The sequence below is a fragment of the Microtus ochrogaster genome, chromosome 4 (genome assembly GCF_000317375.1).
Source record: "Microtus ochrogaster isolate Prairie Vole_2 chromosome 4, MicOch1.0, whole genome shotgun sequence".
Taxonomy (NCBI): Eukaryota; Metazoa; Chordata; class Mammalia; order Rodentia; family Cricetidae; genus Microtus; species Microtus ochrogaster.
The window spans coordinates 32,477,220-32,504,473 of record NC_022011.1 but is presented as its reverse complement, the minus strand read 5'-3'; the positions used below and the strand labels follow the sequence as shown (position 1 = coordinate 32,504,473).

The following is a 27,254-nucleotide window of genomic DNA, read 5'->3' as shown; positions in this document are numbered from 1 at the left end:
CCTGGGGTTAACCCCAGTAGCTATCTCCAACTGCAGCGCAGGGATCGCAGACACAGTAGCCGCCCCAGCGAGGCCCCGGGGTCCGGGAAAGCGCCCCCACTGTGAGGAAATTGAAGGGCAGTGCGCGGAGGAGCTCGGGGGTGGGGCTCGGGATGGGGGCGGGACTCCAGGTGGGGATGGACCTCCGAGTGGGGGCGGGACTTCAGGTGGCGACAGGGCTCCGGGACGATTCGTGGTCCCGACCGTTATCAGGTGGGGCAGCGGTGGCCCGGAGAAAGGGAGTCCGGGGAAGGTCTGGGGCGGTCCTCAGGCCGGGGCGGAGGCAGGCGTAGCGGGTGGGGTAGGGACGGAGCTCCGGGCGGAGACGGGGGCGGAGCTCCGGGGCGGGGCGCGGACGGCCCGGGAGGCGGCGCTCGGGCCGGGACGCGCTGGCCGGGCATGGCGTCGATGGCGGCGGCGATCGCGGCCTCGCGCTCAGCCGTCATGAGCGGGAACCGGCCGCTGGACGACCGGGAGCGGAAGCGCTTCACCTACTTCTCGTCGTTGAGCCCCATGGCTAGGAAGATCATGCAAGACAAGGAGAAGATCAGGGAGAAGTACGGGCCCGAGTGGGCGCGGCTGCCGCCCGCGCAGCAGGACGAAATCATCGACCGCTGCCTGGTGGGGCCGCGCTCCCCGCCGGCTGCCGACGCGGGGGACTTGGGGGACCCGGCGCGCTTCCCTGGCCTGCGCGGGCCCACGGGCCAGAAGCTGGTGCGCTTCGGCGACGAGGTGGGTGCGGCGGGACTGGGCCGCTCAGGGCGGAGTGGGCGGCGAGGGGGAGTTCAGACTTCTCCGGGAGAAGGGACCTTTACAAAGTAGAGACGGTCGTGAGGAGATCACGCGAACCTGGGCGCCGATGAGGCTATGCCCCTTAGCAGCCTGGCCCTTGATGAGTTGTCGACTTAGAACCTCGGTTTTCCGGGTGTGAAACGGGAATAATGTCAACCGTTCCCGAACGCCAGGCCCTCGGGCCGGCAAGGGTTCGGACCTCAGTGGGGGAGGTGGGACTGCCAGGCGCCGCCCTGGGATGTGTCCTCGGGAGACCACAAGGGAGGTTGTGTTTGGGTGTGACATGTGAGTCCCGGTTCCCACCCAAACACCGGAGAAGTTGAGGTAACTCCTGCAAGCCTGGGCTCTAGGCGCCCGGGGAGGAGAGAAGCTGCTGAAATTGCTCCAGCCTGACCCTGATCTTAGGCAGAAAGGCTCCGGAGTCTCCGCTGCTCAGAAACCTGGTGTTTTATTTACTTGGGGACGGTTTCTCTGAAGCCCTCTGTGCCACGAGAGTATGTACTTGGACCTCAGAGACTCAACTTTGTTGTGAAGGACAAAATCAGTAGCAGCCAGAGTTGTGAAAGTCCGTTTGGGTGGAGGCAGTTTTCCAGGAGGGGCATGGAGAGTTGTGGATCCCCCCCCCCCAGGGGTGGAGGGGGGAAGGTTATGCCGAATGGAAGGGATAGAGTCAAGAATGAGATTTTTCCGGCCAGGTATTCATCGATGTTTGTTACTACAAAGAACGCTTGTGGTCACAAACCGTCTTTACTGCCAATGACTTGTGAGGACAGAACTGTCCACCAACGTTGCCTTCTGCTCTCCATCCATCCCACTTGAAACTCCGAGGGCCTTGCCAGGAAAAACAAGGGTGTGGTAGGAGATGAAAATATAAGTCTTAAAATATATTCCTGGAGCCGAAACATTTCATTGTGAAAATAAGCATCTCCATAAAGACGTGGACAGAGTTTGCGCTTGGATCTGGGTGATGAGCCAGCAAGCAGTTCCTCTTTGGCTGTGTCTCAGGTAAATAAATCTAAGAGGAAGCAGCCCGGTCAGTGCTTAGCAAATGCCAGAGATGGGTTGTCACTGGCCCTGAACCTATCAAAAGGCCAAGCCACGGTGGAGCCAGGGTCAAGAGATGTGCCCACCTCCTGCCGGACTGCCCTGTTTCTGCCTTTGTAGACTGGTATGGTTTAGAGCAAATGGGGACTGGGGAGAAGGTGTCAGTGGAGACTTGCCGTGCCTGGGAGGATCTCTAGCAGTCACAGAGGGGTGTGCATACTTGTGATTCCTGTGCTGGGAAGTAGATGACAGGCAGATCCCTGGGGATCATTGGCCAGCCAGCCTACCGTATTTGTCAAGTTCCAGACTAATGAGAGCTCCTGTCCCCAAAGACAAGGTTGACAGCGTCTCGAGGGGCAACACCTAATATTGACCCCTGGCCTACACTCATACCCAATGTTTGTGCCAAATGAACATTGTGCTGAGCTAGCTCTCCACGTGCCCTTCAGTAGCGCCCAGGCTGAATCTCCGCAGTGCAAATGGGCAGGATAAGCACACACCTTCAAAGTCCCTGAGCTATGCCGCTCGGGCAGAGGGACAAGCAGCCTTGAGTGCTAGGCCAGGGTCTGTAGGATGTCAGCCAGGGTGGATGTTTCTTTTTCTTGCAGTCGTGTGAGGTTTAACAGCACAAGGGACATAAATTCCACTACTCAGTGAGAGGTTGGCGCCACATTGAAGTCAGTCAGTGGTCTCATGTAGGACTAGTGTCTAACCACAGGGCTGACAGATGGGGATACAATGGGGTGACTCCCAGCTAGGTGTTTTGATACCCAAATAGGTGACCCCAAATTTGAGAGAAAAAAAAAACAAACAAACCAGGGCTCCCGAGCCCTTTCTGCTTACTGCCCTACAGGATGCTGCCTGTTTCCTTAGGTCGCGCGCGCGGCCTCTGTTGCCAATGATGGTAATTGTGCCCCTCATGGTAACACCTTCTAGTCATTTTTTTAAACTGCCATCATTATTTTTAGTATCATCTACTCATTTTTATGTCTCCCAGGAACTAATTACAGACTAGTGACCATAGGTCTTGGTGACTTTGAATGTGGTAGGGACTCCTTTACCTGTGTACATAGGGCAGGAGCAGGAACGTGAGACCTTGGTGTGTGTGTGTGTGTGTGTGTGTGTGTGTGTGTGTGTGTGTGTGTGTACGCGCACATATTTACCCTGATCTCCATATAAAGCTGGATGACTGGGCAGAACTCACATCCCCTCTTGCCTTGCTAATTTAACCTGGTCCCCTGTAGAGATTGTGATTTCTGCCTTAATGTTGAAACAAAGACGGGACTGTCAATATTTTAGCTACTTTGAGAATCAACTGAGCAAGTATTTTTCTAGGCTGTCATAGAAACTAGAGGCACCCTGGCTGAGCCCCGCCACCCCCACCAACCCCTATTAGCCTTCATAGGTCCGCTAAAATCACGGCTTTGTGGATGGATCTCAGCGGAGATAGGCAGAGAACTTGGTTTTGTTCAAGGCTGCCAGCCTCCTGCCCCTACTCCGGTGTTGCCTTAATTCCTTCACCAATGTTCTACAGCAGCAAAGAGGAGGGCTTGGAGCCCCAGGTCCCAGGTTCAAGTCCGGCCATGTCGGCACAGGGTGCCCCTCTGGCAGGGTGAAGTGTAATGTGGAATCTGGTTTGGAGCAGGCGAGGCCCCAGGGATGTTCCCTCGGCCTGCGAGTTTTCCTGAGAACACTAAGGCTTTCCGATGGGCGCTTTCATTAGGCTGCCAGCTCTCTCTTTTCTGGAAGGTTTGTTCTTTCAGCCAAAGTTCTGGAAAAGGCTTTCTTTGAGAGGTGAAAGGTTCTGATTGAGAAGGGATCACCTGTTTACTCTACTGTTGTCATTGGAAACAATCCAACGAACCTAGAACCCTGAATATTCAGGAATTGGTTGCATCTGTTTCCTGACCCCAACCCCAACTCCTAGCCACACCCAGCAGGACCCAGCACGTTGGTGAGTTTCGGGGTTCCAGGAGCTGCTATGTTCTTAGTTCCAGACAGATTCTTGTAGGGGTGCTGGGCGCTCCTGCGGGGTGAATCCTGGCTTCTGTGGCATCTGCCCTCCTCTACCACCTCTCTCCATGGTGGATCCAGGCAGGAGGGATGGAGAGGCTCAGCTAGCCCCACACCCTTTGACCTGGATTCAAGAAACTGGATTTTTAAGACCCTGGAGCCAGTTAGCTCTGAACCTTGCCTGCAGCTTTGGTGACAGCTGCCTCCACCGCACACGTCCTGTAGACCAGAGGCCTTCCTAGTGCTCTTTCTTACCTTCTGTGCTCAGGACCCCCCCCCCGACACCCCCCCCCCCCCCCCCCCCCCCCCCGGCGCCAGATCCTTTTGGAATTCTCCTTTTTGTTGGGTGTGAGTTTGGCCCAGTGCTTGACTTCTGGGTCTGGGACATGAGAGGGGTTTTCTTCCTCTTCTACCTAAAAAGCACCCCCTTTTTTTTATCTCCCTCACCCTGACCGTGTGTGTGTGTGTGTGTGTGTGTGTGTGTGTGTGTGTGTCCAAATCTAGGGTGGAGCTGTCCACCTGTTTTTTGAGACAGAATTTCTGTCTAGCTGATGGTTCGCCTGTTCAACTAGGCCAGCAAGCCCCCGGGATTCTGTCTCTACCTCCCCAGCTCTGGGATTATAAGTGTGTGCTACAGTGCACTGCGTTTTACCAGTGTTCTGGGAGTAAACAAGATCCTCTTGCGTGTCCAGCGAACATGCTCCCAGTTGAGTTCTGGTCCCAGCTCTCAGCATTTTGGCGGGTGGGGAGAGTGACTTGGGAGTTGATTTCTTGGAATTTTGGACTTGGTTTTAAGGAAGGTGGAATGTGTGAGTCACCATTCCCTCCTGGCTGGTATATCCACGTGTATATTAGAAATGAAGAAGACAAGGTACATTTGGCCTCTTGAGTCTCTCTGCCCGGACCCTGTGCTGGGCGGCCATGCTAGCTCTGAGAATTATCCAGATGCCGCAGGCTGTGAGGGAGGCTTAGGCCTGTCCCTCTTGTTCCCCTTGCTGATTGATGGTTCCCCAGCTTGATAGCACTTGGCCTGGTGCCCGGAGCTGAACCAGCAAATGTGGCTTCCCTCCTGGGCGCCTCCATTGCCGGCTTCCAGGGGAGGTGACCCAGCGGCAGCCTGGAAACTGGTTTTGCAGAGACGAGAGGACCAGTTTGTGTCATTCTTTCTGGGAGGACAAGAGGCACAAGGGCGGTCTTGGAGTCATTTTTAAATTGACAGGAGTCACCCCAAGGAGGAGGTTCCCATGGTGCTGGAAAAATATAGCCACTTCTCAAAGATAAATAAGGGAGATGGCTACATTCCTGCTGGTCCCTTGATCTCCCTCCTCCCAGTCTGTTCTCCGTTCTAATCACCATGAGAGATAACCCCTAGCCCTGCCCATGCCTGTGATTCTGAACTTGTGACCCTAGTGGGAATTTGTCACACGCTAAGTCACCGGGGCGTTCTGTCTTTGGAACCGCAGCTTTGAACGCCCTGTTATGGACCCTCACTTCAGCAGAGATAACAAGACCGCTAGCCTAAGACCAGCGCCTCTTCTGTAAGTGTGTGCCCAGTTGCTACGAACAGGCAGTTGTTTTTTGAAAAGGCAGTATTTTAATGGCTCTTTTCAAGCCCCATCCTTTTTATGTGTTCTGTACATGGAGAGTGAACCCAGGGCTCCCTGCAAGTGCTCTATCACCAGGCTATGAATGATCCAGCACTTTCTTTTTCTACCCTTTTAGTCTGAGACAGGGTTTTGCTAGGCTGCTCAGGTTGACTTGAACTCAAGGCAGGCCTTGAACTTTTAGAATCCTCTTGTCTCTGCCTCCCAAGTAGCTGGGGTTATTGGCCTGTGCCACCTGCTGGGCTTGCTGTGGTTTACCACTGTGGACATCAGAGAATGATCACTTCATTCCCTTGTTCATTTATTTAATTACTTGCTGTGTTTACCACTGTGGACATCAGAGAATGATCATTCCCTTGTTCATTTATTTAATTACTTATTTATGATGCTGGAGAGTAAACTCAGGGTCTTGTGTATGCCAAGCAAACCCTCTACCATTGAGTCTCTTACATCCCCAGCCTCATTCCTGTGTGTTTAATTAGTGTATTGTAGTGTGTGTGTGTGTGTGTGTGTGTGTGTGTGTGTGTGTGTATCCAAGCAAGTTTGCTCATATACAGAAGGATGATGTGTGTGCATGGGTATCTGTGCCACAGTACATGGGTGGAGGCCAGAGGACAACTTTGGAGTCATTGCTTTCCTTCTGCCTGTGTGTGGGTTCTGGGGATTGAACTCAGGTTGGCCGGGCTAGTCTGGCAAGTACCTCTACTCACCGAGCTGTCTCACTGGCCCTTGTTCCTGTTTATTTTTTAATGCTTTTTTTCTTTTAGTTTTTATTTTGTTTGTATGTGTATGGATGATTTGCTTGCATGTGTGTCTGTGCACCCTCATGTCCAGACTCTTGGGAAGGGTGTTGGTCTCCCTAGAACTTGAGCAAAAAGTGCTTGTGAGCCAATATGGAGATGCTGGGATTGAACCCAGGCCTCTGGAAGAGGAGCAGGTGTTCTTAATTGAAGGAGCTGTGAGCTGTCCTTAGTATCCTACTATTGAGTCATGAGACAGGCTTGGGTGTCTTTGTGTGTTCAGGCCACCCAGCACCAACCCAAGGGTGACTGCTGTCAAACAGGGGACTTTTTTTTTTTTTTTTTTTTTTTTGGTTTTTCGAGACAGGGTTTCCCTGTGGCTTTGGAGCCTGTCCTGGAACTAGCTCTGGAGACCAGGCTGGTCTCGAACTCACAGAGATCCGCCTGCCTCTGCCTCCCGAGTGCTGGGATTAAAGGCGTGCGCCACCAGCGCCCGGCTAAACAGGGGACTTTCTGTTCCTTTCCACAGGCCCTGCTGTCAGATCTTGCTTTCTCTGGCTGACAGTATTTCTTAGCCTGAGCCACAAAGTCATGGCTTGTCCCCTGGGAACACCCCTGATCCTGGGCTTTAGAGACATAGTGACCATTTGTGGTCCCCAAGGCACCTTGTAACTGCAGACGCTGCTTCTGAGTCACCAAGGAAACCAGCCCTATTTCTAGGATTTAGTAGTTGAGGTTCCCACTCTTGGAAACCAGGCAGCCCTTGCAGAGGTGTGTCTGCTTTGTGGTCAGGGTGTGCACTGCTGGCAGGCAGTAGGGACTGTAGTTCTGGAATACTGTGATGGAACACACTTTGCAGTGGTCAGTGTGTAATCTTCAAATGCCACCAAGAACAAAGATGCTCTTGCAGGGCTAGGAGGCCACTCATTTGCCCTGGAACTACCTTGGAGGGATGTGTAGAGTGAGCCCATAGGAGGTTGGGCAGTGTTTGTAGAGGGTCTTTGCACACAAGGTGGCTTTTACACACCTGGCCACACTATCTCTGATCTTTTCCCCAGGAGAGTTGGAATCGCGGACTGCAATCTGCCAGGTTTGCAGCTCCCCGCTAGTAATTAGCATCTTCACTTCATCCTTGTCTTCCCAAGACCTTCTTATTGCTATACAATAAACATAACTCGCAACTTGCCACTGCAAGTTCTTTTTCTTTTTTAAGACAGGGTCTCTGCCTGGGCTGTGGTGGCGCACGCCTTTAATCCCAGCACTCAGGAGGCAGAGGCAGGTGGATCTCTGTGAGTTTAAGGCCAGCCTGGTCTACAGAGCAAGTTCCAGGACAACCAGGGCTAAAAAGAGAGACTCACCCTGTCTCAAAAACTAAAAAAGATAGTGTCTCACGATTCCCAGGCAATCCTTGAACTCACTCTGTAGCTGAGGATGGTCTTGCACTTCTGATCCTCCTGCCCCTAATTCCTGAGTACTGGGATTATGAATGTGAACCTTACCCATCTTATGTTAATAGCCTTCTTTTTTATTTTAAGTGACAGGATCTCGCACAGAGTATTACACCCTCCAACTCTACACTGCTGAGGATGGCCTTGAACTTCTGACCCTCCTGCTTCTCCCCCCCCCCCCCCTAGTTGCCCCACTGTCACACCCTGTCTGCGCTGTGCTGAAGGTCAAAGTGCTTGAGGTCAAACAAACAGCTTTTGGCTGTTCCTGGGAACACTCCACCAGCTGCACTCCATCCCCGACCCCATTTCAGCCACGTCTGAGTGTGCAACGTCATTCCACACACTCCAAGAGTGTGCAGCATTCCTGCCTTCCAGGTCCAGATTTTTTAGTTATTTATTCTTGGCACAGTCTTGTCATGGGGCCCAGGCTAGTCTGGAAGTCACTGTCCTCCTGCCTTCGTGTCCCGAGCGTTGGGATGACAGGCGTGCTCTGCTGTACCTAGCCATTGAAAGACCCTACAGACCCCCTACTCAAAACCCGCAGCTAGCATGCTCCCGGGGGAACGTCCTGTTTGCTTTAAAATAAAAAAATTCTCCAGATCAGCAGCCAGCCTGCTCTCGTAAGAACATCCCATGTGCTTGAGAGAGCAGGATGTCAATAAGATAGGACATCAACAAAGCAGGTTGACTGCAAAACAGGATATCTATAAAGATAGGAACAGGATGACTATTGCCAAACATCCATGCTGAGAGAGGAAACCATTCATGCCCCCCCCCCCCCCCGATAACCACGCTTTTGCTTCTGTAAACTTGCTTTTTGCTCTTCCGTATAAAAAGCCCACCCTCCAGTTAGCAGGCGCACAAGTCCTCTGAAAGACTCTGCCAGTTAGCAGGCGCACAAGTCCTCTGAAAGACTCTGCCGCCCGCAGGTACCTGTGTTTACTCAATAAACCTCTTGCTAATTGCATCCTGTGACCTGGTCTTGGAGTGTCCTGGTTCTGAGGTCTTCATCGGAGAAAAAGGTCCTCTCTGAGGGTCTTTCACCGTGTTTGGTTGGTTTTGGTTTTTGAGGTAGGGTTGTGCTTTGTAGTAGTTTCAGCTGGCTTGGAACTCGTTATGTAAATCAAGATGACCTCGAACTCAGAGAGATCCACCTGCCTCTGCTTCCTAAGTGCTAGGATTAATGGCGTGCACCACCAAGCCTGGCCCCAGCCGTGTTTTGTTTGTTTTTAAGTTATTATTTTTGTGTGTATACATGATGTGAGTATTTGCACCAGTGTTTATGTCCATAAGAAGCTTTGTGGAGTTGGTTCTGGGGGATTGAATTCGTATTGTCGTGCTAAACCATCCTGTCCTGCCCAGCTGCTTGTGTTGTTCGTATCCTTTAAGCTGTAAGACAGTGCAGGTGAACAATGACTGTCGTTCCCCACACCCCACCTCCAGCTTCTGACTGCTTCAGTTTTCTGTCGCTATGATTTTCCATACTCCAGTGTTGCATGTAGATGGGGCCATAAAAACAATATTCTTGTTGTTGTGTTTGGCTCATTCCACTTAGCATAATGTGAAGAATCTACCTCTACATCTACACGTAGTGACGCCGCTTTCCTTTGGAGACACTGAGTGGGATCAGCATTTAACAGATAGCAGATGCACCTGAGATGGTAGCTGGTTTTGGTGCCTCTGTCTGGAGCCCTTGTGAGGACCAGCAGCCCCACTGTCCTGTGTACCTGCTACTGCTTGCTTCTTTCCATGGTTTTCTGTGATTTTCCGTGCTCTGTGTCCTCTTAGCTGTGTCTCTTGTTGCTTCTGTTCTGATTTGGTGATGTGTGGTATACATACTTTCACGCCGTGCTCCACAGTGGCCCAGCCAAACTTCCCGTGCCTGTGTCTCTTTCAGATAGGATTCTGATGTGGAGGGTGATGGTTGGCCCGAGTGAAGGCCACCTGTGTTGTCCTGCGGTCTGATCTGGGTGCCTGGCTGGCAGGCAGAGGGCTCTCCAGCAGTCCCGGAGTAGGAGTGCACAGTCCCACTGCAGGCCTGCACCTGGCTATGTTTTGGTTGCCTCCTGGTTATTGTGAAAGCAGAAGAAAAAGGGGAAATGCTGTGTGCACGCATGTGTCTATATTTGCAAGAATGTGTCTCTGTGTGTTTGTGTATATATGTCTGTGTGTCTGTGCTTGTGAGTGTTTGTATGAGTGTGTCTGTGTATCTATCTGCATGCAGATGTATCTATGTGCCAGTATCTTAAGTATCTGACTATATGTATGTGTGTATATCTGTGTATGAGTGTATCTATGTGTGTATGTCTGTATGTGAGTGCATCTATGGTATATGTCTGTGTGTCAGTGCATCTATGTGTAGGAGTGTGTCTATGTGTAGGAATGTATCTGTATGTGAGGATATGCTTGTATGGGAGTGTGCCTTTGAGTGTGAGTTTGTCTATGTAGGTGAGTGTGTCTCTGTGTGGGAGCAGGGACTGCCACTTTGAGATCCTGCTGCCATTTGTGCTGGCAGCCTGCGCTGATGCCAGCACAGTCTCTGGCTGGCGGCACAGCCACTGCCTGCTGACGGCAGAGCTCCCGTCACATTTTTGTTTGGCAGATTTATTTTTGCTAAGTGCTTTATTATTTTTTATGAGCTCAGAATTGCAGAAATCCAAGGAATCTGCCTCTTGGTTAAGCTTCTTGCTGAAGCAAACAAAAGATTGTTGACACTAAGTTAAGAGGAAATCTCAGTGACCTCTCCCTGCCTGTGACTCCCCCCCCCCCCATGGAATTCCAGGAAGTGTGGGCAGCGACCCTGGGGCTCTGACCCACCGAGCCCTGGGCCCTGACTTTTGCTTCCTGGAGCCCCGCTCTCTGACGACTCCCACAGCAGGGAGCCTCTGACTTACCTTTGGAGATTCAGAGAGACTGACTTTACAGAAATCAGAAGTCAGGCCAGGGTACACAGGAGTGGGTCTAGCTCCCACCCACCCTTGGGATGCCTACATCCTTCCTCTCTGTCCAGTAACACGGCCTCAGGGGAAAAAGACATTAGCCAGGCAACGCCCTTTACCTCTCCTGGTCACCGCTAGAATAAGCAGTATCTGTTCCACTGACCTGCTCCACTTCCCTGTGAAGGCTGTCTGCCTTACTGCCTCTGAGAGGAGCGCATAGTGTCCCAAGAGCCTAGAATTTCAGAGGCTCCCTGTCTCCTTCCCCAGCAGCCACAGAGATGAGGACAGGCCCCAGCTGCAGCTGTCGCTCCCAGGCAGTGACTCAACATTCCTCCAGATAGACATGGCCATGTTTGGAGGGGCAGAATTTAGACTTTGGAAGTAACTGGGATTTAGCTGAAATTCCAGAGCAGAATGCAGTGACCCCGTTCTCAGTTTTAGAAGTTTTGCCTGACGACTGTGCAGTGCAAAATAGCCCAAGTGGGCCGGAGAGATGGCCTAGTGGTTAAGAGCACTTGCTGCTCTTGCTCAGGACCTGAGTTTGATTCCTAGCACCCACGTACAGTGGCTCACAGCCATCTGTGACTCCATCTCCAGGCCAGTCTGACACCCTCTTCTGGTCTCCACAGGTACTTGCACTCGTGTGTGCATATCCACACATAGACACACACATGCACATACAGAGATGTTTCTTAAGAAGCAGTGCAAGGGGGGCTGGAGAGATGGCTCAGTGGTTAAGGGCATTGCCTGCTCTTCCAAAGGTCATGAGTTCAATTCCCAGCAACCACATGGTGGCTCACAACCATCTGGAATGAGGTCTGGTGCCCTCTTCTGGCCTGCGGACACACACACAGACAGAATATTGTATAAAAAATAAATAAATATTAAAAAAAAAAAAAAGAAGTCAGTTCTGAGCCAAGATCCCCAATAGGTGTTGCCAAGGTTGTATTACCTCTGTGCAGGACCATCGGCAGTCTGGGAAGACTGTATTAGCTGCACAGCTGAGGGGCCTTTGGGCTTTCTTAATGCCTGGCCCCACGTTACTGCTACAGCCTACCCAGGTCTGGGGGTGTATGCTCTGTGATGTGGGCTTGGCATAACGTGTATTCACAGGAACGGGATTTCTCGGGTGTTAGTGTGCAGTTCTTGCACACCCACTGGAGGAAAGGGCCTGAGGATAAACTTGCAGCCCCTCTTGCTGTGTCCAGCCCCTAGTTCGGCAACCACCGAGAGGGTAGCCCTTAGTGTGCAGCCACCAGCTGTTCATCCCCCAGTGCAAGGGACTTTCTATCCGAAATGGCAGCTTTACTCTTTGGGCCTCCATCCCAGAAGAACTAGGGTCTCACTTCCCACATTGGGGTGCTTTGGGAATAGGAATGTGTGAGGTGTGGGGGTTGCAGTGTGTGAGGACCTAGTTTGCACAGAGGTCTTGATCTCATAACTTTGGAACCTGGGTTTCTCCAGCTCTGGGGACAGGGCAGGGAAAGGGCTTATTGTGTTCTTGTGCCTTGTGAAGTTTCTGCATCCCCCTCATTCTTAGGCTGTCAACTGCCCAGAGCCACCACCGCCACTGCCACCGCCACCTTTGTTATAGTTCTTAACTGGGCCTCTGCTTCTTCCCAGCTCAGCAGGGGTGTGCCCGGGGAAAGCTGGCTTGCAGCCTGGATGGCTGTTGTGCTTGCAAGCATTCTTGAGGAGTTCCTGCCATCTATGAGGCTGGTCTGGGGCAGGGCTCTGTCAGCATCTGAAGCTCAGCAGCTCTCGTTGTGGAGGGTGGAGCCAGGTCACGTGGCTGCTAGGTGACAAGGAGCATACTTTATTGGGTCCTCCATGGTGTGATACAAATCACGTAGGAGTTGTTTGGGCACAGAGGGAGATGAACATAGAATTAATGCCACTCTCAGTTCACGTATTTTCTTTTAAATGTTTATTTATTTATTTATTTATTTATTTATTTATTTTTAATGCAATATTCTATCAGGCCAGAAGAGGGCACCAGACCTCATTACAGATGGTTGTGATCCACCATGTGGTTGCTGGGATTTGAACTCAGGACCTTTGGAAGAGCAGGCAATGCTCTTAACTGCTGAGCCATCTCTCCAGCCCCTCAGTTCACATATTTTATCAGGACTTTCAGATATAGCTCTGTTGGCAAAGCTTGCTATCGTGCATAAAGCCTTGAGTTCAGTCCCCTGCGCTACATAAACCAGCTATGGTGGTACACGCCTATAACCTCAGCACTTGGACAGCAGAAAAAGGAAGATCAGGAGTTCAAGGTCATCCCTGGACGTGTAGTGAATTTGAAGCTAGACTGTGATACAGGAGACTGTCTTTAAAAAGGCAAAATTTTGTCCTGTGTTTTAGAGCAGTCAGGCACAGACAGGTACCCTGTGGGGGTGAAGAGGAGGCCTCAGCCCTTTCTTCAAGTTAACAGACAGGACCTGCAAGCCCAGGCTCTGAGTCCAGCGAGTGCTCAGAAGAGTGCTCGGCACTGTGTGAGCCGAGTCAGGAGCAGCATCAGCCGTGTTACGATCAGACACTTGTATCGCCTTGACGCTTTGTCCCTTGACTCTGCTACCAGTGCCTTTCACATGGCCGGGAGGGGGCACAAGTGGGTTGTTGGATGTCTTCTTTGCACAAGATACCAGGTTACAACCTCACAGCAAGCCTGGAAGGTGTGTGAGCCCCTCACAGAAGCAAGGAAGCAAGTTCAGAAGGCTGTGTCCTCACACCAGATCATAGTTTGCCCTGGTCGGATTGAGACTCCACCCTGTTTTCTGAGGATAGTAGCACCATCCCATTTCTTGAAGCTCTTGTCTTGGGTTGAGGCCTTACTGGTGCTCACTACAGATGCCTGTTTGGCAGGAGAGGACCAGCAAGCAGCCTGGGCTGCAGGAGTTCCTAGTGCTAGCCTTGTCAAGTACTGAGACCTTCATTTGTCCTCGAGTTGTCATGTGTGTGTGTGTGTGTGTGTGTGTGTGTGTGTGTGTGTGTCTGTCTGTCTGTCTGTCTGTCTGTCTGTCTGTCTCATGGCTCTGGGTGGATGTCTGCACAGGGTTGGTGGAGTTTGGGCCTCAGACTTATTCTTGAATTTTTATTTCAGGACATAACTTGGCAAGATGAGCACTCGGCCCCATTTTCCTGGGAAACAAGGGTAAGTTGAATAAAATTTAGATGTATTTTGTCCCCTTTGAAAATATGAGGACCTGTACATTTTCTTTCAACATTTGATGGGTGCAAAGGGCTTTGTGTGGTCCTTAATGCTGGGCTGCAGTTGACAGCCCGTGTTGGTTGGACAAAGTGTATGTGTTGGGGGAGGGGAGCTTGGGGAACTGAACCTGTGTGTGGGCCTGTCAGTCCCACTATGTCCCATGATATCCCCGGGACCCATGAGTTCCAGCCATCTTGGGTGAGGCCTGCCCTGTCGGGGGACTTCTCCTTCTTCCTACTTTATCCTCTGGTATTTGGCACTTCGGTGGCAGATACCCCTTGAGATAGTTAAGAGCCCCAGGTTAGCTGGCTGTGGCTGGTTCGTGTGCATGTACACATACACAGACACACGTGCACACGTGGAAAATGGGCCCTGGTCTCCCACTCACTCATATACTGGTTGTCATCACTGCCCAAGCATCAAGCCAGACTTCAGGGCACGCCCACATCTCCCCTGTTGTCCAGGAGAAGGACCTCAGCAGGCAGCAAGACCACAAAGAAGCAAGTGTCATATGGCCAAGGAGAGGTGAAAGGCCACAATTGTCTCTGAAGTGGATGGGGCTGCGGAGGAGACAGCTGTGTGTGGGGTGGGCTTTTGGGGCACAGATATTTTAAAAGCCTTGTTTCTTAGTCTTTCACTCTTTCCTATTGCTTCTGATCATAGGCCTTGCCCCAGCTAACCCTGGCACCCAGGGGACCTGTGGAGAAGGAGGCTCAAGGCTGGGGAACACTGGTGGGGTTCCAAGGGACCTTGAGAGGCCTCTTCTCCAGCCTATAGTTTTTATTAATTATGATAAAATTCATATAATGTAAATTTTAGTAGCTTAGCTTTTGAGGAGGGGTGCCCTTGTACTTAACCTTGGAGCCATCCCTTCAGCTTCATGTTTTTCTTTTTGTAAACATGGACTCTGGGGATCAGCCTTAGGTCTCTGCTCACCATTGGTGTCTCTCCAGCCCCGGTTAACCACTTAAGAAAACATCTTCTGCAAGGTTTATTTATTTGATGTATACGTGCTCTGTCTGTGTGTATATCTGTGTGCCAGAAGATCCCCTTATAGATGACTGGGAGCCACCATGTGGTTGCTGGAAATTGAACTTGGGACCTCTGGAAGAGCTGCCAATGCTCTTAACCACTGAGCCATCTCTCCAGCCCCCAAGAAAACTTTCTTTAAAAAAAAAAGTATGTGTATATGTATGTATGCCACATGTGTGCAGCTGCCCAGAGTGGCCAGAAGAAGGCGTTGGACCTCGAGGAGCTGGAGTTACATGTGGTGGTGAGCTGTCAGATGTGGGTGCTGGGGACAGAATTTCCGAAAGAACCGTCCACCCTCCTAACCGCTGAGCTGTCTCTTCAGCTTGAGCGTGCAGCTCCGTGGCAGTTAGTGCCCTCACGTGGCTGTGCCTCAGTGTCCATCTCCCATACCATCATTCTCTTACACACTTGCGTGTGTACACGGAGCACGAGTTGTCTTGGTATTAGGGATAATTGGATCAAACTAATGAACACATCCCTATTTTCCACCATGCAAGACACATCCCTCCACTTCCGACAGTGACTCCCAGCGCCCCTCCACTATCCTACCCCATACATCCCCGCAGGGGTATGGTCACCACGGCAATCTCTTCCACTCATCTCTCAGTTTGGCAGGCAAGCTGGGGAGGGGGGGATGCCCATGGGACTGCTGCATTCTTCTCTCGGGCTCCCATGTTTCCAGAAGAAAAACCCAGCACCCAGAAGGCCCCAGACTAGGAGGGAGGAAGGAATGAAGAAGATTCCTTGCATTCCCAGGCTGTGTGGGCTGCAGACAAGTTGCAGAGTGTATGGGGAGGCTAGGCCCTTGGGACCCGTCCCCAAGGTCCCTCTCCCTCCGAGCTGTCTGGCTTCTGTCTGCCTGTCTCTACTAATGTGCAGCCGCCTATTTCAGGTCCAAAGGAGGCTAAGAGGAGTTAGATCATGATGTCCAGGCCTGGTGAACTGTTAAGACAGAGCAGGGGGCCTTCCAGACCTTTCTCAGGAGAACAAAACACCCCTGTGAGCGCACACTCCCTGTATACACGCTAGGACCCCTTCCCCTCCAGACCAGGTCCTTCCCCACAACTCATGCACACACCTGAATTCCTCCTCCCATTCCTGCCGTAGGTGAGCAGGTCACATCACCATCTGGCTAGAGACCGGAGTGCCTGCTGGCTATAGTTCAGAGATGTCACTGCCCATGGAAGATTGAGGGGCCTCTTCTAAGCCATGGTCTTGCGTGTACCTCCTTAATGTTAGTTGGTTTCTGAGGGGCATGGCCCTATAGGCTGAACCCAATCCCATCACAGCGTAACCCCTGCAGTGCCTGGGCCAATGCATCTTAGGAAGGCCTCTTTTCCTACTTAATGGCTGCCTTCTCTCCTCCCTTTCTTCCCTCTCTCTATCCCTCTGGGATGTCCTAACTCCCCTTCTGAAAGCTTTGTGGTTTTCTGCCCTAGATCCTTCGATGTTTTCCCTGAGTGTGGAGTAGTGTACAGCTCTTTTAGTGTGGTGGCCGCAATGCTGCCCCCAGACCAGGCTCCTACGGGTCTCCCAGAAGCCCCCAGCCCCTCACTGCTTTCCACTAACTGTCCTCCCTTACCTCAATGTCTTGGCTGGATTCCACCCACCTTCTCTTGAAGACCCCGGCCCCACACTCCAGCTGCTCTGTAAATCCCGTTTCTGTCCCAACCATCGTGAGAACTATGCTGAGCACGTGCCTACATCTCTGATCATCCAGGCAGGAGATGAACAGGGAAGTCTTCTGCCTAAGTGTAGTAATAGGAGCCGCGGAGCTGCATCCCCAGCACCCTGCTGCCCGCATGGCTAGCTTATGCCCCGAAATAATTACACGGACACTGTATTCTTTTAAACACTGCTTGGCTCTTTAGCTCTAGCCCTTTTCTCGGCTAACTCTCGCACCTGGACTAACCCATTTCCAATCATGTGTGTCGCACCCCAAGGTGCGCTTACCGGGAAGATTCTAGCCTACGTCCATCCTGGGTCGGAGCTTCATCGCGTATGCCTCAGAGAGCAGAGCTCTCGCCTCTGCCCGCAGGAGTGGAGCATCATGTCTCTCTGAGGCGTCTGCCCCTAAGCGGAGAGCTGTCGAGTCTCTGAGCTCACTTCCTCTTCCTCCCAGCGTCTGCTCCTCCCACCTATGTTCTAACCTATCAGGTCAAGCAGCTTCTTTATTTAATCAACCAATGACCTTCCTCCATCACCTAAGTTGTGCCCCCCCCTCCCCTTTACTGTCCATCTTCCACATTATGGTCTTAGGGAGGCATGGATGTCTGTGTCCCTGTCACAGGACAAGACCTGAGGGCTAAGACTCATGTGTCCCTTACCATTAACTCCTGAGCCCTGGCTACCCCCTGCTTGCCACTTTCTGGGTCTCACGGTGACACTGGGTTTTTGCTGCCCTGGAACTTGACTGAAGGGTGAGTAGATGCCCACCTCAGGGCTTCTGAACAAGGGGCTCCAGGTCTGGACCCATTCCTCAGGATGTGAGGTGGGTGTTCCAAGCTGCCCGTGCATGTTGGCTCATCCCTATAAGATGGCCCCTTTGCTAATTTTGTGATTCTTAGAGTTGTTTAGGTTCCTCCCCTTTGTCTCTTGGAGGGCAGGAGGAAGAACCCGTGTTAAGCATTTGGTGGCCTAATGGAGATGTTCTTCCAATTCTTTCTGACCGTGTGTGCGTGGCCTTTGCCTCGGTAGTTTAGCTTTGCCAGCTGCTGCCAAGCCAAACAGTCCTTTTCCATGGCATGTACCCCCCTTTGCTGAATATCACACATTCCTCTCCAGTGAGCGAGGCATAAAAACAGACACTGGGCTCTGTTGTGGTCTTGCTGTTTTTAGAATGGATGTGGCCAGCTGAGCCCTGTTCCCCATATGGGCTGACCGATGCCCCGCTCTGCTGACGGACTGGATTGTAGAGAAGTCAGGAGCCCAGGGCACAGAGGGCAAGGGGGTGCTGCTGTGAGCTGAGGAGACCCTTGCCTTCCTCTTTTGTGTCTATGCCTCCAGGATTACAGAAGACGCTCAGCTGAGCCCTGGCCATTTCTACCTGCAGCCCATGCCATAGCTGTGTTCTACCGTGCCATAGCCGTGATCTAGTGGCTGCTGCCCCTTCCCATTACCTTTGATGCAGCTTCCTTCTGCAGTGCTGGCTCAGCAGCCTGGGCATTGAGAGAAGGCTGCCATGACCTCCTGCCCAGGCCTGAAAGTGACAGGCTGTTTGGAAAGCCTTGTCGCCGGCATCCACAGTCTTTCTGTTTTCCACCTTGGCATGTATGGGCCCCAGGTGGAGATCTGGTCTGGCCTCTGAAGCCAGTGCAGTCTCAGGAAAAGTTGGGTGAGCTGCCGGACTGGCTCTTCTGTAATGAAAAAGGGGCAGTGATTCTGCTCCTTCATGTCACTTGTGGGAAAGGCTTCTGTGCCAGGCACTCAGTACATGCCCAGTCAATTAAAACTTGTGGACTGATCTTCCCAAGTCTGTGAGGTGTGAAGTCAGCTGACTTCTGTCCTGGGATCGAGGGACAGGTGGTCATAGTGTCACTGGTGGCTTCCCAGCAGGTCCTGGGCTCTCTCTTACCTTGCTCTGGGCCCTGGAGATTTGGTTCCTGTTTTCTATAGGTGGGACCTACGACAGACTGAACCTGGCATAGGAGAGTTGCACTGTGGGTGTTCCTCGGAGCACCCCTCTGGCTCCCAGGGCTGAAGCTGTGATGCTCCCTATGGGTTCTGTTGTCTAGCCACTGCCCTGTTCCAGAAGCTTTCACAGGGTCCAGGGGTCCTGGGACTGCCAAAGCTCTGCCCTCTTTACCTCCTGTGAGCCTGGAGTTATCTGGTTGTATCAGTAGTCTTGAGAGACAGCTGTAAGAAGGGCTAATTCCCAGCACACCAGGAGGGAAACATGCAGAATGGGACTCGGGGTCACTGACCCCTGAGGGACAGTGGTACTGCAGTTTCACATGGCCTCCTTGAGCCCATTCTTTGGTTCTTCAGCTGAGCCAATATAGATGGGGACAGGGAAGAAGTTCTCCTCCCCTCCCAGCTACCAGATAGTGCTTGGATGTCTTGGTTCACAACCTGCTCTTATGGGGCAGTGAGAGGTTCTTCACCAACAAGGAGGAGGAGGCTGAGTTGTGAGAGGAAACCGGTCACACTTTATGTGCAAAGTTGAGGATCAAGAAAACATTGGGGACGGGACAGATAGGTTAGGAGCTGCTGCCTCCTCTCCCTTCCCTCCTCCTCCTCTTCCTCTCCCTCTACTCCCTTCTCTTGTTTGTTTTTTGGTACAAGGTGTTGCTGTGGCTTGTTGACCTGGTAATTTCTTTTCTTTTTTCAAATGTAACTTTTTATTGATTCTTCGTGGATTTCACATGATGCATCTCAATCCCACTCATCTCCCGCCCTTTCCCATCCGCCCTCTACCTTTGCAGCATCCCCACCCCCACCCCAGGAAGCTGTTGTGTGACACAGTGAGTCACACAGTCCTTTAGTCTGTGCATTGTTACTTGCAAGTGTTTAAACCAGGCTGGCTTCAAATTCCCAGAGATTCATCAACTTCTGCCTCCCCAGTGCTGGAATAAAACAGTGCTGTGTTTTCTTGTGTTTGTCTCCCAAGTCCCCAAAGCAGGTAGGTAGCTGCTCCTGACAGCATGCTCCTTCTAAGTTGATGTCACCTCCCACTGGGAAGCTGCAGAGTATCTGGTTACCCTTGAGTGGATGGGAGTGACCGTTAGCTCCTGCAGTCACACAACCTTGGATCCCAAACTCGGCTTCCCTCCTCAGGTCCTGTCCACCCACAGGTCTCTGGCTTTGTGATTCACGGTCTTCTAAGCAAAGACCCCACCAGAGCGACGAAGCCTCCCCCACCCGCCACCAAAAAAATCAAAAATCAAAACAAAAAAACTGGTTCTGTATGCTTTACTCTACGGTTTCCAGACCACAGCCAACCGTTCTCTGAGACTTGGCATTTCCAAGTTATTTTTAGCAGTTTGCTTACTTAAGGAAACGATCATGTCTTTTGTACCAAGTGTCTTTGTGTCCTACTAGGGAATTTGGAAATAGGCAGTGTTCAGAATGCTGGACCTAGAAATGATCCTGAGAACGATGAGGAGCCACATTCCTGTAATCTCATCACTCAGGAGGTAGAGGCAGGGGGATCAGGAATTCAAGGGCAGCCTCAGTAACATAGAGATTGAAGTGGCCTTGGACTATGTGAGACCCTGTCTCAAAAAAAAAAAAAAAACCTGCTTTTTCCATGACATTGTATGTTAGCCCTGCAGCCTGGGATTTCAATTGCAGGGTCTCCTAGTAGGCTAGTACCCCAGGGAAACCAATCACTCTGTACCCTGTACCTCCATCCTCTTCCCTTCTCTTTATTCTTCCTTGAGGGGTTGCTGGTGGCAGTATATAAAAGCCCAGGCTGGAACTTATGCTCCTCCCCTTGACCTGCTGAGTTCTCCAGAGGTCACACACAAACTCCAGTATGGCAGCCTGGCCTCCTATAAACCCTCCACACTGGATCCATGGTTCCTTGCAGAGCCGAAGTGGGGATGGCTGTTTCTTAGGGAAGCTGCATTTTTAGGCTGCCTAGGCTCTTGGTTTAGACTTGTGTTCTTCATCTCTAGACCAAGGGCAGCTAGCTGCTGGCTTCCCGTCCAGGGAATGTGTGGTATACTGCCCTGAGCCTAGGGCTCATATGGAAGAAGGGCTGTGTTCCGTTTCTAAAATCCCTGTTTAGGGGCTGGAGAGATGGCTCAGAGGTTAAGAGCATTGCCTGCTCTTCCAAAGGTCCTGAGTTCAATTCCCAGCAACCACATGTGGCTCACAACCATCTGTAATGGCCTGGCCAGCAGGCATACACACAGACAGAATATTGTATACACAATAAATAAATAAATATTTAAAAAAAATAAAATAAAATCCCTGTTTATGGATAGGGACCTGATGGTTTGATGGTTTGCAGAACTTCATGTCAGTCCATGGAGCATTCCAGGACACCACCTCTGCACAGTGCACGGGCAGCTTCACTGCAGAAGACCTGTGCTAGGGTTTCCCAGCCTTCTGTCCCCATGTTGGAGCCAACCTTCTCCTAGACATCTTGGAAGTTTCAAGGTCCTAGTCTCTAGTCCCTGCCCTGTCTGCTTCACTAAGAGGCTTAGACAAGTTGTTTCCGACTGCCAGGACCCTGCCATTCAAACCCTAACTGTCTAGGGAACAGGAAACCTGACCATCTTCTCCCTACTCCCTCTCTCCTGTGCTGTTACATAGTGCCACTGTCTGTTAATTTACTACTTTTTTTGTTTCCCTTTAAAAAAAAGAGAGAAAGGGAGGAAGGAAGGAAGGAAGGAAGGAAGGAAGGAAGGAAGGAAGGAAGGAAGGAAGGAAACAGACTGGCCCGTTTACCAGGTGCTGCCGTGTGTGTCCTAGTGTTTTCAGAGTCAACGCAGGTTAAAATGATCAGCTCTGTTGACCAGAAACGACTACAGCTGGGGCATAAGACACAGAGCGGCCCTGCAGAGCAGCGTGACAGTGTGCATCTGAAACCACGCATGGAGAGTTTAAACCTTTGCCTTTCAACATTTTGTTCCTGCAAGTCTGAAGAAACTAACCCCGAGCAGGGCAGCTATGTGCACAAAGAATCTCAGCGGCCTGGATTGCAGGAGCGAGGGTCAGCGGGGGTGAACTGTTGAAGAAGAATGTGCGGTGGGCTGGGGGGATGGCTGTCAGTCCCTGCAAGCATGAGACCCTGAGTGGGACCCCCTAGCACACAGATGGGAAACTCTGACATGGTGACAGGCACTTGTTTTCCCAGCACTGAAGACGTAGAACAGACTGATTCTGGGGCTTGCCGGCCAGCCAGCTTAGCCTCTGAGTTTCTGACCGGTGAGAGCGACTCTGTATCAAAGAACAAAGTGGATGCCATTGTATAGCATTATTCTTGGGAACACATGAACAAATGTCTGCTCACCCTAGACAGGAAACCAACAGCAGACAAAGTAGGGATACCACCAAAGTCCAACTTGGTGAACAAGTGTGTTTTGTTGCTCGTGACTTACAAGAGCATGGGGGGCTCACTTACAGGTGCAATAATAACTTAAAGACAGCTGCATCCCCAAAAGTGCATCCCAGCATAGGAGGAAGCTCACCAAAGCTGGAAACGGAAGTGTACTGCATAGCCCACGGGCAGCTCAAGATTGGAGGACATTTCTTCCAGGGAGCTCAGTTGATCTCTCAGTAGCTCTGGAGGCAGGAGACTCGTGAATTTGATCAGATCCATGCTTCCTAAAGCCATTGAGGTGTTTACTTTCTGAGTCTCGGAGAGTCCTTCCAAGATGGAATTTACCTCAGTGGAGTTTACTATACAACACTGGTCCCTGAGGGCCATCTGACCACTACACACGTGCATGCACCCATTGTATATGTGTGTACACACTACATACACAGAGAGAAGAGAGAGAGAGAGAGAGAGAGAGAGAGAGAGAGAGAGAGAGAGAGGTTGTGACGATCAAGAAAGAGCTGAAAGATGCTCACAGTGCATTGAAGAAGCGACATCCCACACTGCAGACCTGACAAGATCGCAGCTAACATGTTTGAAAATGTGGCCACAAAAATAGTTATGGGGGAGGGGTTATGCCTGATTTTCTGAGTTTTCTCTACTTTCCCAGCTTTCTGTAATATCATTTGCTATTTTATTTTTGTAAGTAAGTGGTAGAAGTAATGGGGAATTGAAATTTTCAGGGTCGATTTTGAGATCGAGAATGCTGAGTTCTGCAGAGTGGGGATGACCTGGCCTGCAGTTAGCTCCCCTTTGATGGAAGGCTTGGAGTTCCTGGCAGTGATTTCTGTCAGGACTGCTCAGTGGCAGGGTTTTAGAGGTCACCGTGGTTGACAGATGTTGTTCAGGAAAGTGGTCAGTCTGCATGTGGTGACACGGGGTATGGACTGGGCTTGCGTAGCTTCCCTTCTCTCTGAGGACTCTAATGCCCTGAGGACCCACTCAGCCTTCCTCACCTGCCTATAGCAACCCCTCCTGAAGTCAGAACCATGCTGGGCCCTGCCATGTGCTCTCATAGTCAACAGGGACCCTTGATTGTTGCTGATTCTGGTCTTAGAGCTGCTAGGGTGCACTGTGACAGGGCTTGGCCTCATGGCTCCTGATGTGTTTCAGGTAGGCAGTAAGGACTGCCATGAAAATCATCACTTGGGACCACCAGACAGCTCTCAGCTTATGTCGGTACAGAGTCTGCACAGATCTGAGGGAGTGTAAGCCAGCTGTCTGTCCCAGGGGCTTCTGAGGCTCTCATGTGTCTCTTTCTTTCTGTCTTCCTGCAGAGTCAGATGGAGTTCAGCATCTCCTCCTTATCCATCCAGGAGCCCAGCACAGCCACCGTGACCAGTGATCCCAGGCCCCTGGCCAAGGCTCCTCAGGGCACACAGGCTGCCAAGCCTGCCCAGAACAGCAGATCCTCTAGCCTGGATGCCCTAGGGCCTTCGAGGAAAGAGGAGGAAGCGTCCTTCTGGAAGATCAACGCTGAGCGCTCTAGGGAGGGGCCTGAGGCTGAGTTCCAATCTCTGACACCCAGCCAGATCAAGTCCATGGAGAAGGGAGAAAAAGTCATGCCTGCTTGCTACCGCCAGGAACCCATCACAAAAGACAGGGAGGTCAAGGCTCTGCCCCAAGAACAGCAAACTCTCTCCAGTGTAAGCACAGCACAAGAGGTGCCCCAGCCTGTGCAAGCCCCTGCCAGCTTGCTGCCCAAGGCTACCCCCATTGAATCCCCAGAGAAGCCGCCACCTCCCACTGCCCAGCAGGACGACGAAGACGATGCTCTGTTCTCAGAGCCTGTGTTTGCGCAGGTAGGTGGTGGTGCCAAGTCCGCATCAGAAGTGGGGGCACATTCTTTCACAGATATCCAAGGAGGGCTCACAGGACGGGACAGCCACCAATGCCCCCATGGCGGTCTTCTCCACTGAGTTCAATTTCCAGAGTCCATGTTAAAAAATATCTGGGTTAGCCGGGCGGTGGTGGCGCACGCCTTTAATCCCAGCACTTGGGAGGCAGAGGCAGGCGGATCTCTGTGAGTTCGAGACCAGCCTGGTCTACAAGAGCTAGTTCCAGGACAGGCTCCAAAACCACAGAGAAACCCTGTCTCGAAAAAAAAAAAAATATCTGGGATTATAATCCCAACACTTAGATTGGAGTTGGAGACAGGTGTAACCTTGGGCTTGTTGGCCAGACAGCCTAGCCCACTTGGCAAATTCCTGGCCAAGGGTAGACCACACACACACACACACACACACACACACACACACACACACACACACACGTGTCACTTGCACTGGGTTTTGTGCAGCTTTCCGGTCCCTGGCACTGAGGTAAATTGAGGTCAGGTGCCCCTGAGGCAGCAGCTGCTTTCCTCTGGGCCATTTTAAATCGAGTGCTGTATATAGGTTGTCTGTGGCCGGGACGGAGGCCCACGTCTTATTCTTCACCTTTGTCCCTCTGCAGATTGGCTCAAGTAACACCCTCCTAAAGACGGGCTTTGATTTTCTGGACAACTGGTAGACGGTGCTACCGGAAACACAGCCAAGAGCCCCCGTGTGGCCCACATGGTGTTCGGAGGAGAAGGCAGCTCTGCCTGTGTATTTTCCTCTTTCCTCTGCCCTTTTCTTAGTCTTTCAGGAACTAGGAAATGTTGCCAGGTTTTCTTTCTTTTTTTCTTTCTTTCTTTCTCTCTCTTTCTCTCTCTCTTTCTTTCTTTCTTTCTTTCTTTCTTTCTTTCTTTCTTCCTTTCTCTTTTTGGTAAAACCAAATAGATAAATATGCTATTTTCAAGGATTTGATAACAAGTTTTACACTTGGGATTTTTAAAGACAAGAATCCAGTAAGCCTTGTAAATAAAACTTCTGTCCTGGGCTCCACCCCACTTCTTCCACCAAGGAGGTTCTCGGACCAAGTCACCAAGGGCCATGCAGGCGACCATCTCTTTGTGCCCTCCCCATTCCTTTTCACTGGGGGCTCCCTGGGTGGAGCTGGGCTGTTGACTGTCACTGTGGAAGATTCATCCTTAAAAATGGGCTCACCTGGAACCCTCCCTTTGCTGAACCACATCTGGCATTCTGTGCCCTTCCCCACCCCTGCTTCTAGGAAACAGACTGCTGGCAGGTGGTGGCAGGTGCCCGCTAAGCTGCCTGGTGACTTACTCGGAGCTCTGGTGTTTGAAAGCCCCTGCCTGCTGGCAGGTTTTCTGTCAGCGTCTCGCTGTTTTGTATGTGGCTGCAGCAGCTTCCTTGGTCTGTGGATTTTCTTCTGAAGATGCTGTAAGTGTCCTGCCAGTGTCCCAGTCCTGTCCTCTTCAGCAGTCAGGACCGTGGCAGCGGTGCTGGAGAGCAGGGCGCTTCTGACTCACTGTGTTAGAACCCTCCAGCATGAGATTGGAAGGCTTGACTGTTCTTTACCCCGGTTTGGTCAGCTGTATCGTGAAGGTCTCTCCCCAAGACCTGACCACCTTCAAATGAAAGAGGCCTTCCTGATGGTTCCAGAAACTTCCCCTTGCAGCCCTGAGAGCTCACAGCAGCAAGGCTGGGTGAGGAACATGTCCTCCCCGCTGCCCTGCCACGGCCCCTGGACCACACGCATCTGCAGGAGGCGCCAAGCAGATCTGTGAGCTCTGGGTGGCACGGTCTACCCTTTGCCGTCACTCCGTTCTCTTCACCTGAAGCCTTAATCTCAATGAGCCCCCTCCTCCGACCACCTGGTTTCAGTACTGAAAGGTGTGACCTTAATGCCCACGTCACAGGACTTTCTGAACTAGCTCCTGGAATATCTATTAGACCCTGCTTACCAAGGCAGAGCACACACAGCAACTGTCCCACCCTTGACTTTTCCCCTGGGAAAACATGCCAAAGCTGTACTTAGCCAATATTGATGCGATACCTGCCAATTAGTTTATGTCCTGAGCCTCCCTTGGTCCCTAGGGTGTGGCTTTGCCTTCCTCCGGTGGCTTTTGACCAGTTATCATTTCGTACTGTTGTAGAGCAGTGATAGCAGAAGAGAAGAAAGGCTTCTGGCACAATGAGGACGAAAATAACTCGCAAGCCACCATTGGCACAGCCCATGCTGGCCCTGACTCTTCAGGGGGGTCCAGCATGGCTACCGTGTGCCTGCCTCCCTCCCTCCCCAGTGCAGTGGTTGATTTCACGTCTGTGCACGTTCTCCTTCCGTGTAGGTCTATGGTCCATGGCAAGGGCACAGCAGGAAGGCGAAGGCTCACCCTGGCCCTTGACCAGCGTGACATGTCTATTCTCTCTCTGTGCAGACATTTTCCCTTCTTCCCACTTTCTCCTGATTCCCTTCTAGCTTCTCTAGTGAAAACACAGAGAAGGCTGTGTTTAGGCACAATGGTGTTTCTCAAGGAGGCCTCCCGAGAGCAGTTGGGAAGCTGGGCGGTGGTGGTGCACACCTTTAATCCCAGCACTTGGGAGGCAGAAGCAGGTGGATCTCTTATGAGTTCAAGGCCAGCCTGGTCTACAGAGTGAGTGTCAGGACAGGCTCCAAAGCTACACAGAGAAACCCTGTCTTGAAAAACCAAAAACAAAAAAGCAAACAAACAGAAAGAACAGGTGGGAAGTCCCAGATAGGGGGTCCAGGAGGGATTCTAAAGGACCCACCTGACCTGGGCATTGTCCTTGTGCCTGGGCAGACCAAGCTGGCTTCTTGGTTTCCCCCAGGAACTATGTGACAGTGGCCAGGAGATTAACCAGATATTTTCCACCTTCTTTTCCTCCGTCATCATGATGATACACCCATCACTTCCCTTCCTCCATCATCATGATGATACACACCCATCACTTCTCTTCCTCTGTCATCATGATGATACACCCATCACTTCCCTTCCTCCGTTGTCATGATGATACACCCATCACTTCCCTTCCTCCGTCATCATGATGATACACCCATCACTTCCCTTCCTCCGTCGTCATGATGATACACACCCATCACTTCCCTGTAAAGCAGTTCTTCCTCTCAAGCCTGTGTATGATTTTGATCTCCACCACACACCCAGGCTCAACGCCTGGGAGGCAGCTCCAGGACTGTGTCTTGCTCTTTGTGGCCATATTTGACAAAAGCTCTCAGGAACCTAGACTCTGCCTGTCTGGGTTTGCCCCTGAGTCCCCGGCCCTCCTGGCTTGGCCGTGCTCCTGTTAGGAGCAGCGGAGCCGACCTCCTGGCCAGGTGCATCCCTCATGCCAGGGCCAGGAGTGGCCTTCTGTTCTTTACACCGCCCTCTCCTTTGATACATATTTTCAAAATGGCAGATTCTTAATGACAACTTGTAACTGTTCTATTTTATACTACTAGCCTTTAATAAAGCCATTTTAAAAATGAGAGTTGGGTC

The 27,254-nt window shown here is 51.5% G+C and overlaps 1 protein-coding gene across 2 annotated transcripts; it reads left to right on the top strand.

The window, feature by feature from the left end:
* Nucleotides 1-411: 411 nt before the first annotated feature.
* C4H1orf198 (chromosome 4 C1orf198 homolog) lies at nt 412-27,254 on the top strand. Of its 2 annotated transcripts, none has more exons than XM_005345874.3 (4): nt 412-771; nt 13,723-13,773; nt 23,188-23,712; nt 24,365-27,254. In XM_005345874.3, the coding sequence occupies exons 1-4, from the start codon at nt 439-441 to the stop codon at nt 24,419-24,421; spliced, it is 966 nt and encodes a 321-aa protein (XP_005345931.1). In that variant the 5' UTR covers nt 412-438; the 3' UTR covers nt 24,422-27,254. The 2 variants fall into 2 exon arrangements, with proteins under 2 accessions (XP_005345931.1, XP_013211130.1); XM_013355676.2 differs by lacking the exon at nt 412-771 and adding an exon at nt 1,030-1,836.

Bases quoted from the DNA above. Each gene is read 5' to 3' on its own strand.
- C4H1orf198 (XM_005345874.3), top strand. From the start codon at position 439: ATGGCGTCGATGGCGGCGGCGATCGCGGCCTCGCGCTCAGCCGTCATG. The intron at 13,774-23,187 runs GTAAGTTGAATA...GTCTTCCTGCAG, and splicing joins CATTTTCCTGGGAAACAAGG to AGTCAGATGGAGTTCAGCAT. The intron at 23,713-24,364 runs GTAGGTGGTGGT...GTCCCTCTGCAG, and splicing joins CAGAGCCTGTGTTTGCGCAG to ATTGGCTCAAGTAACACCCT.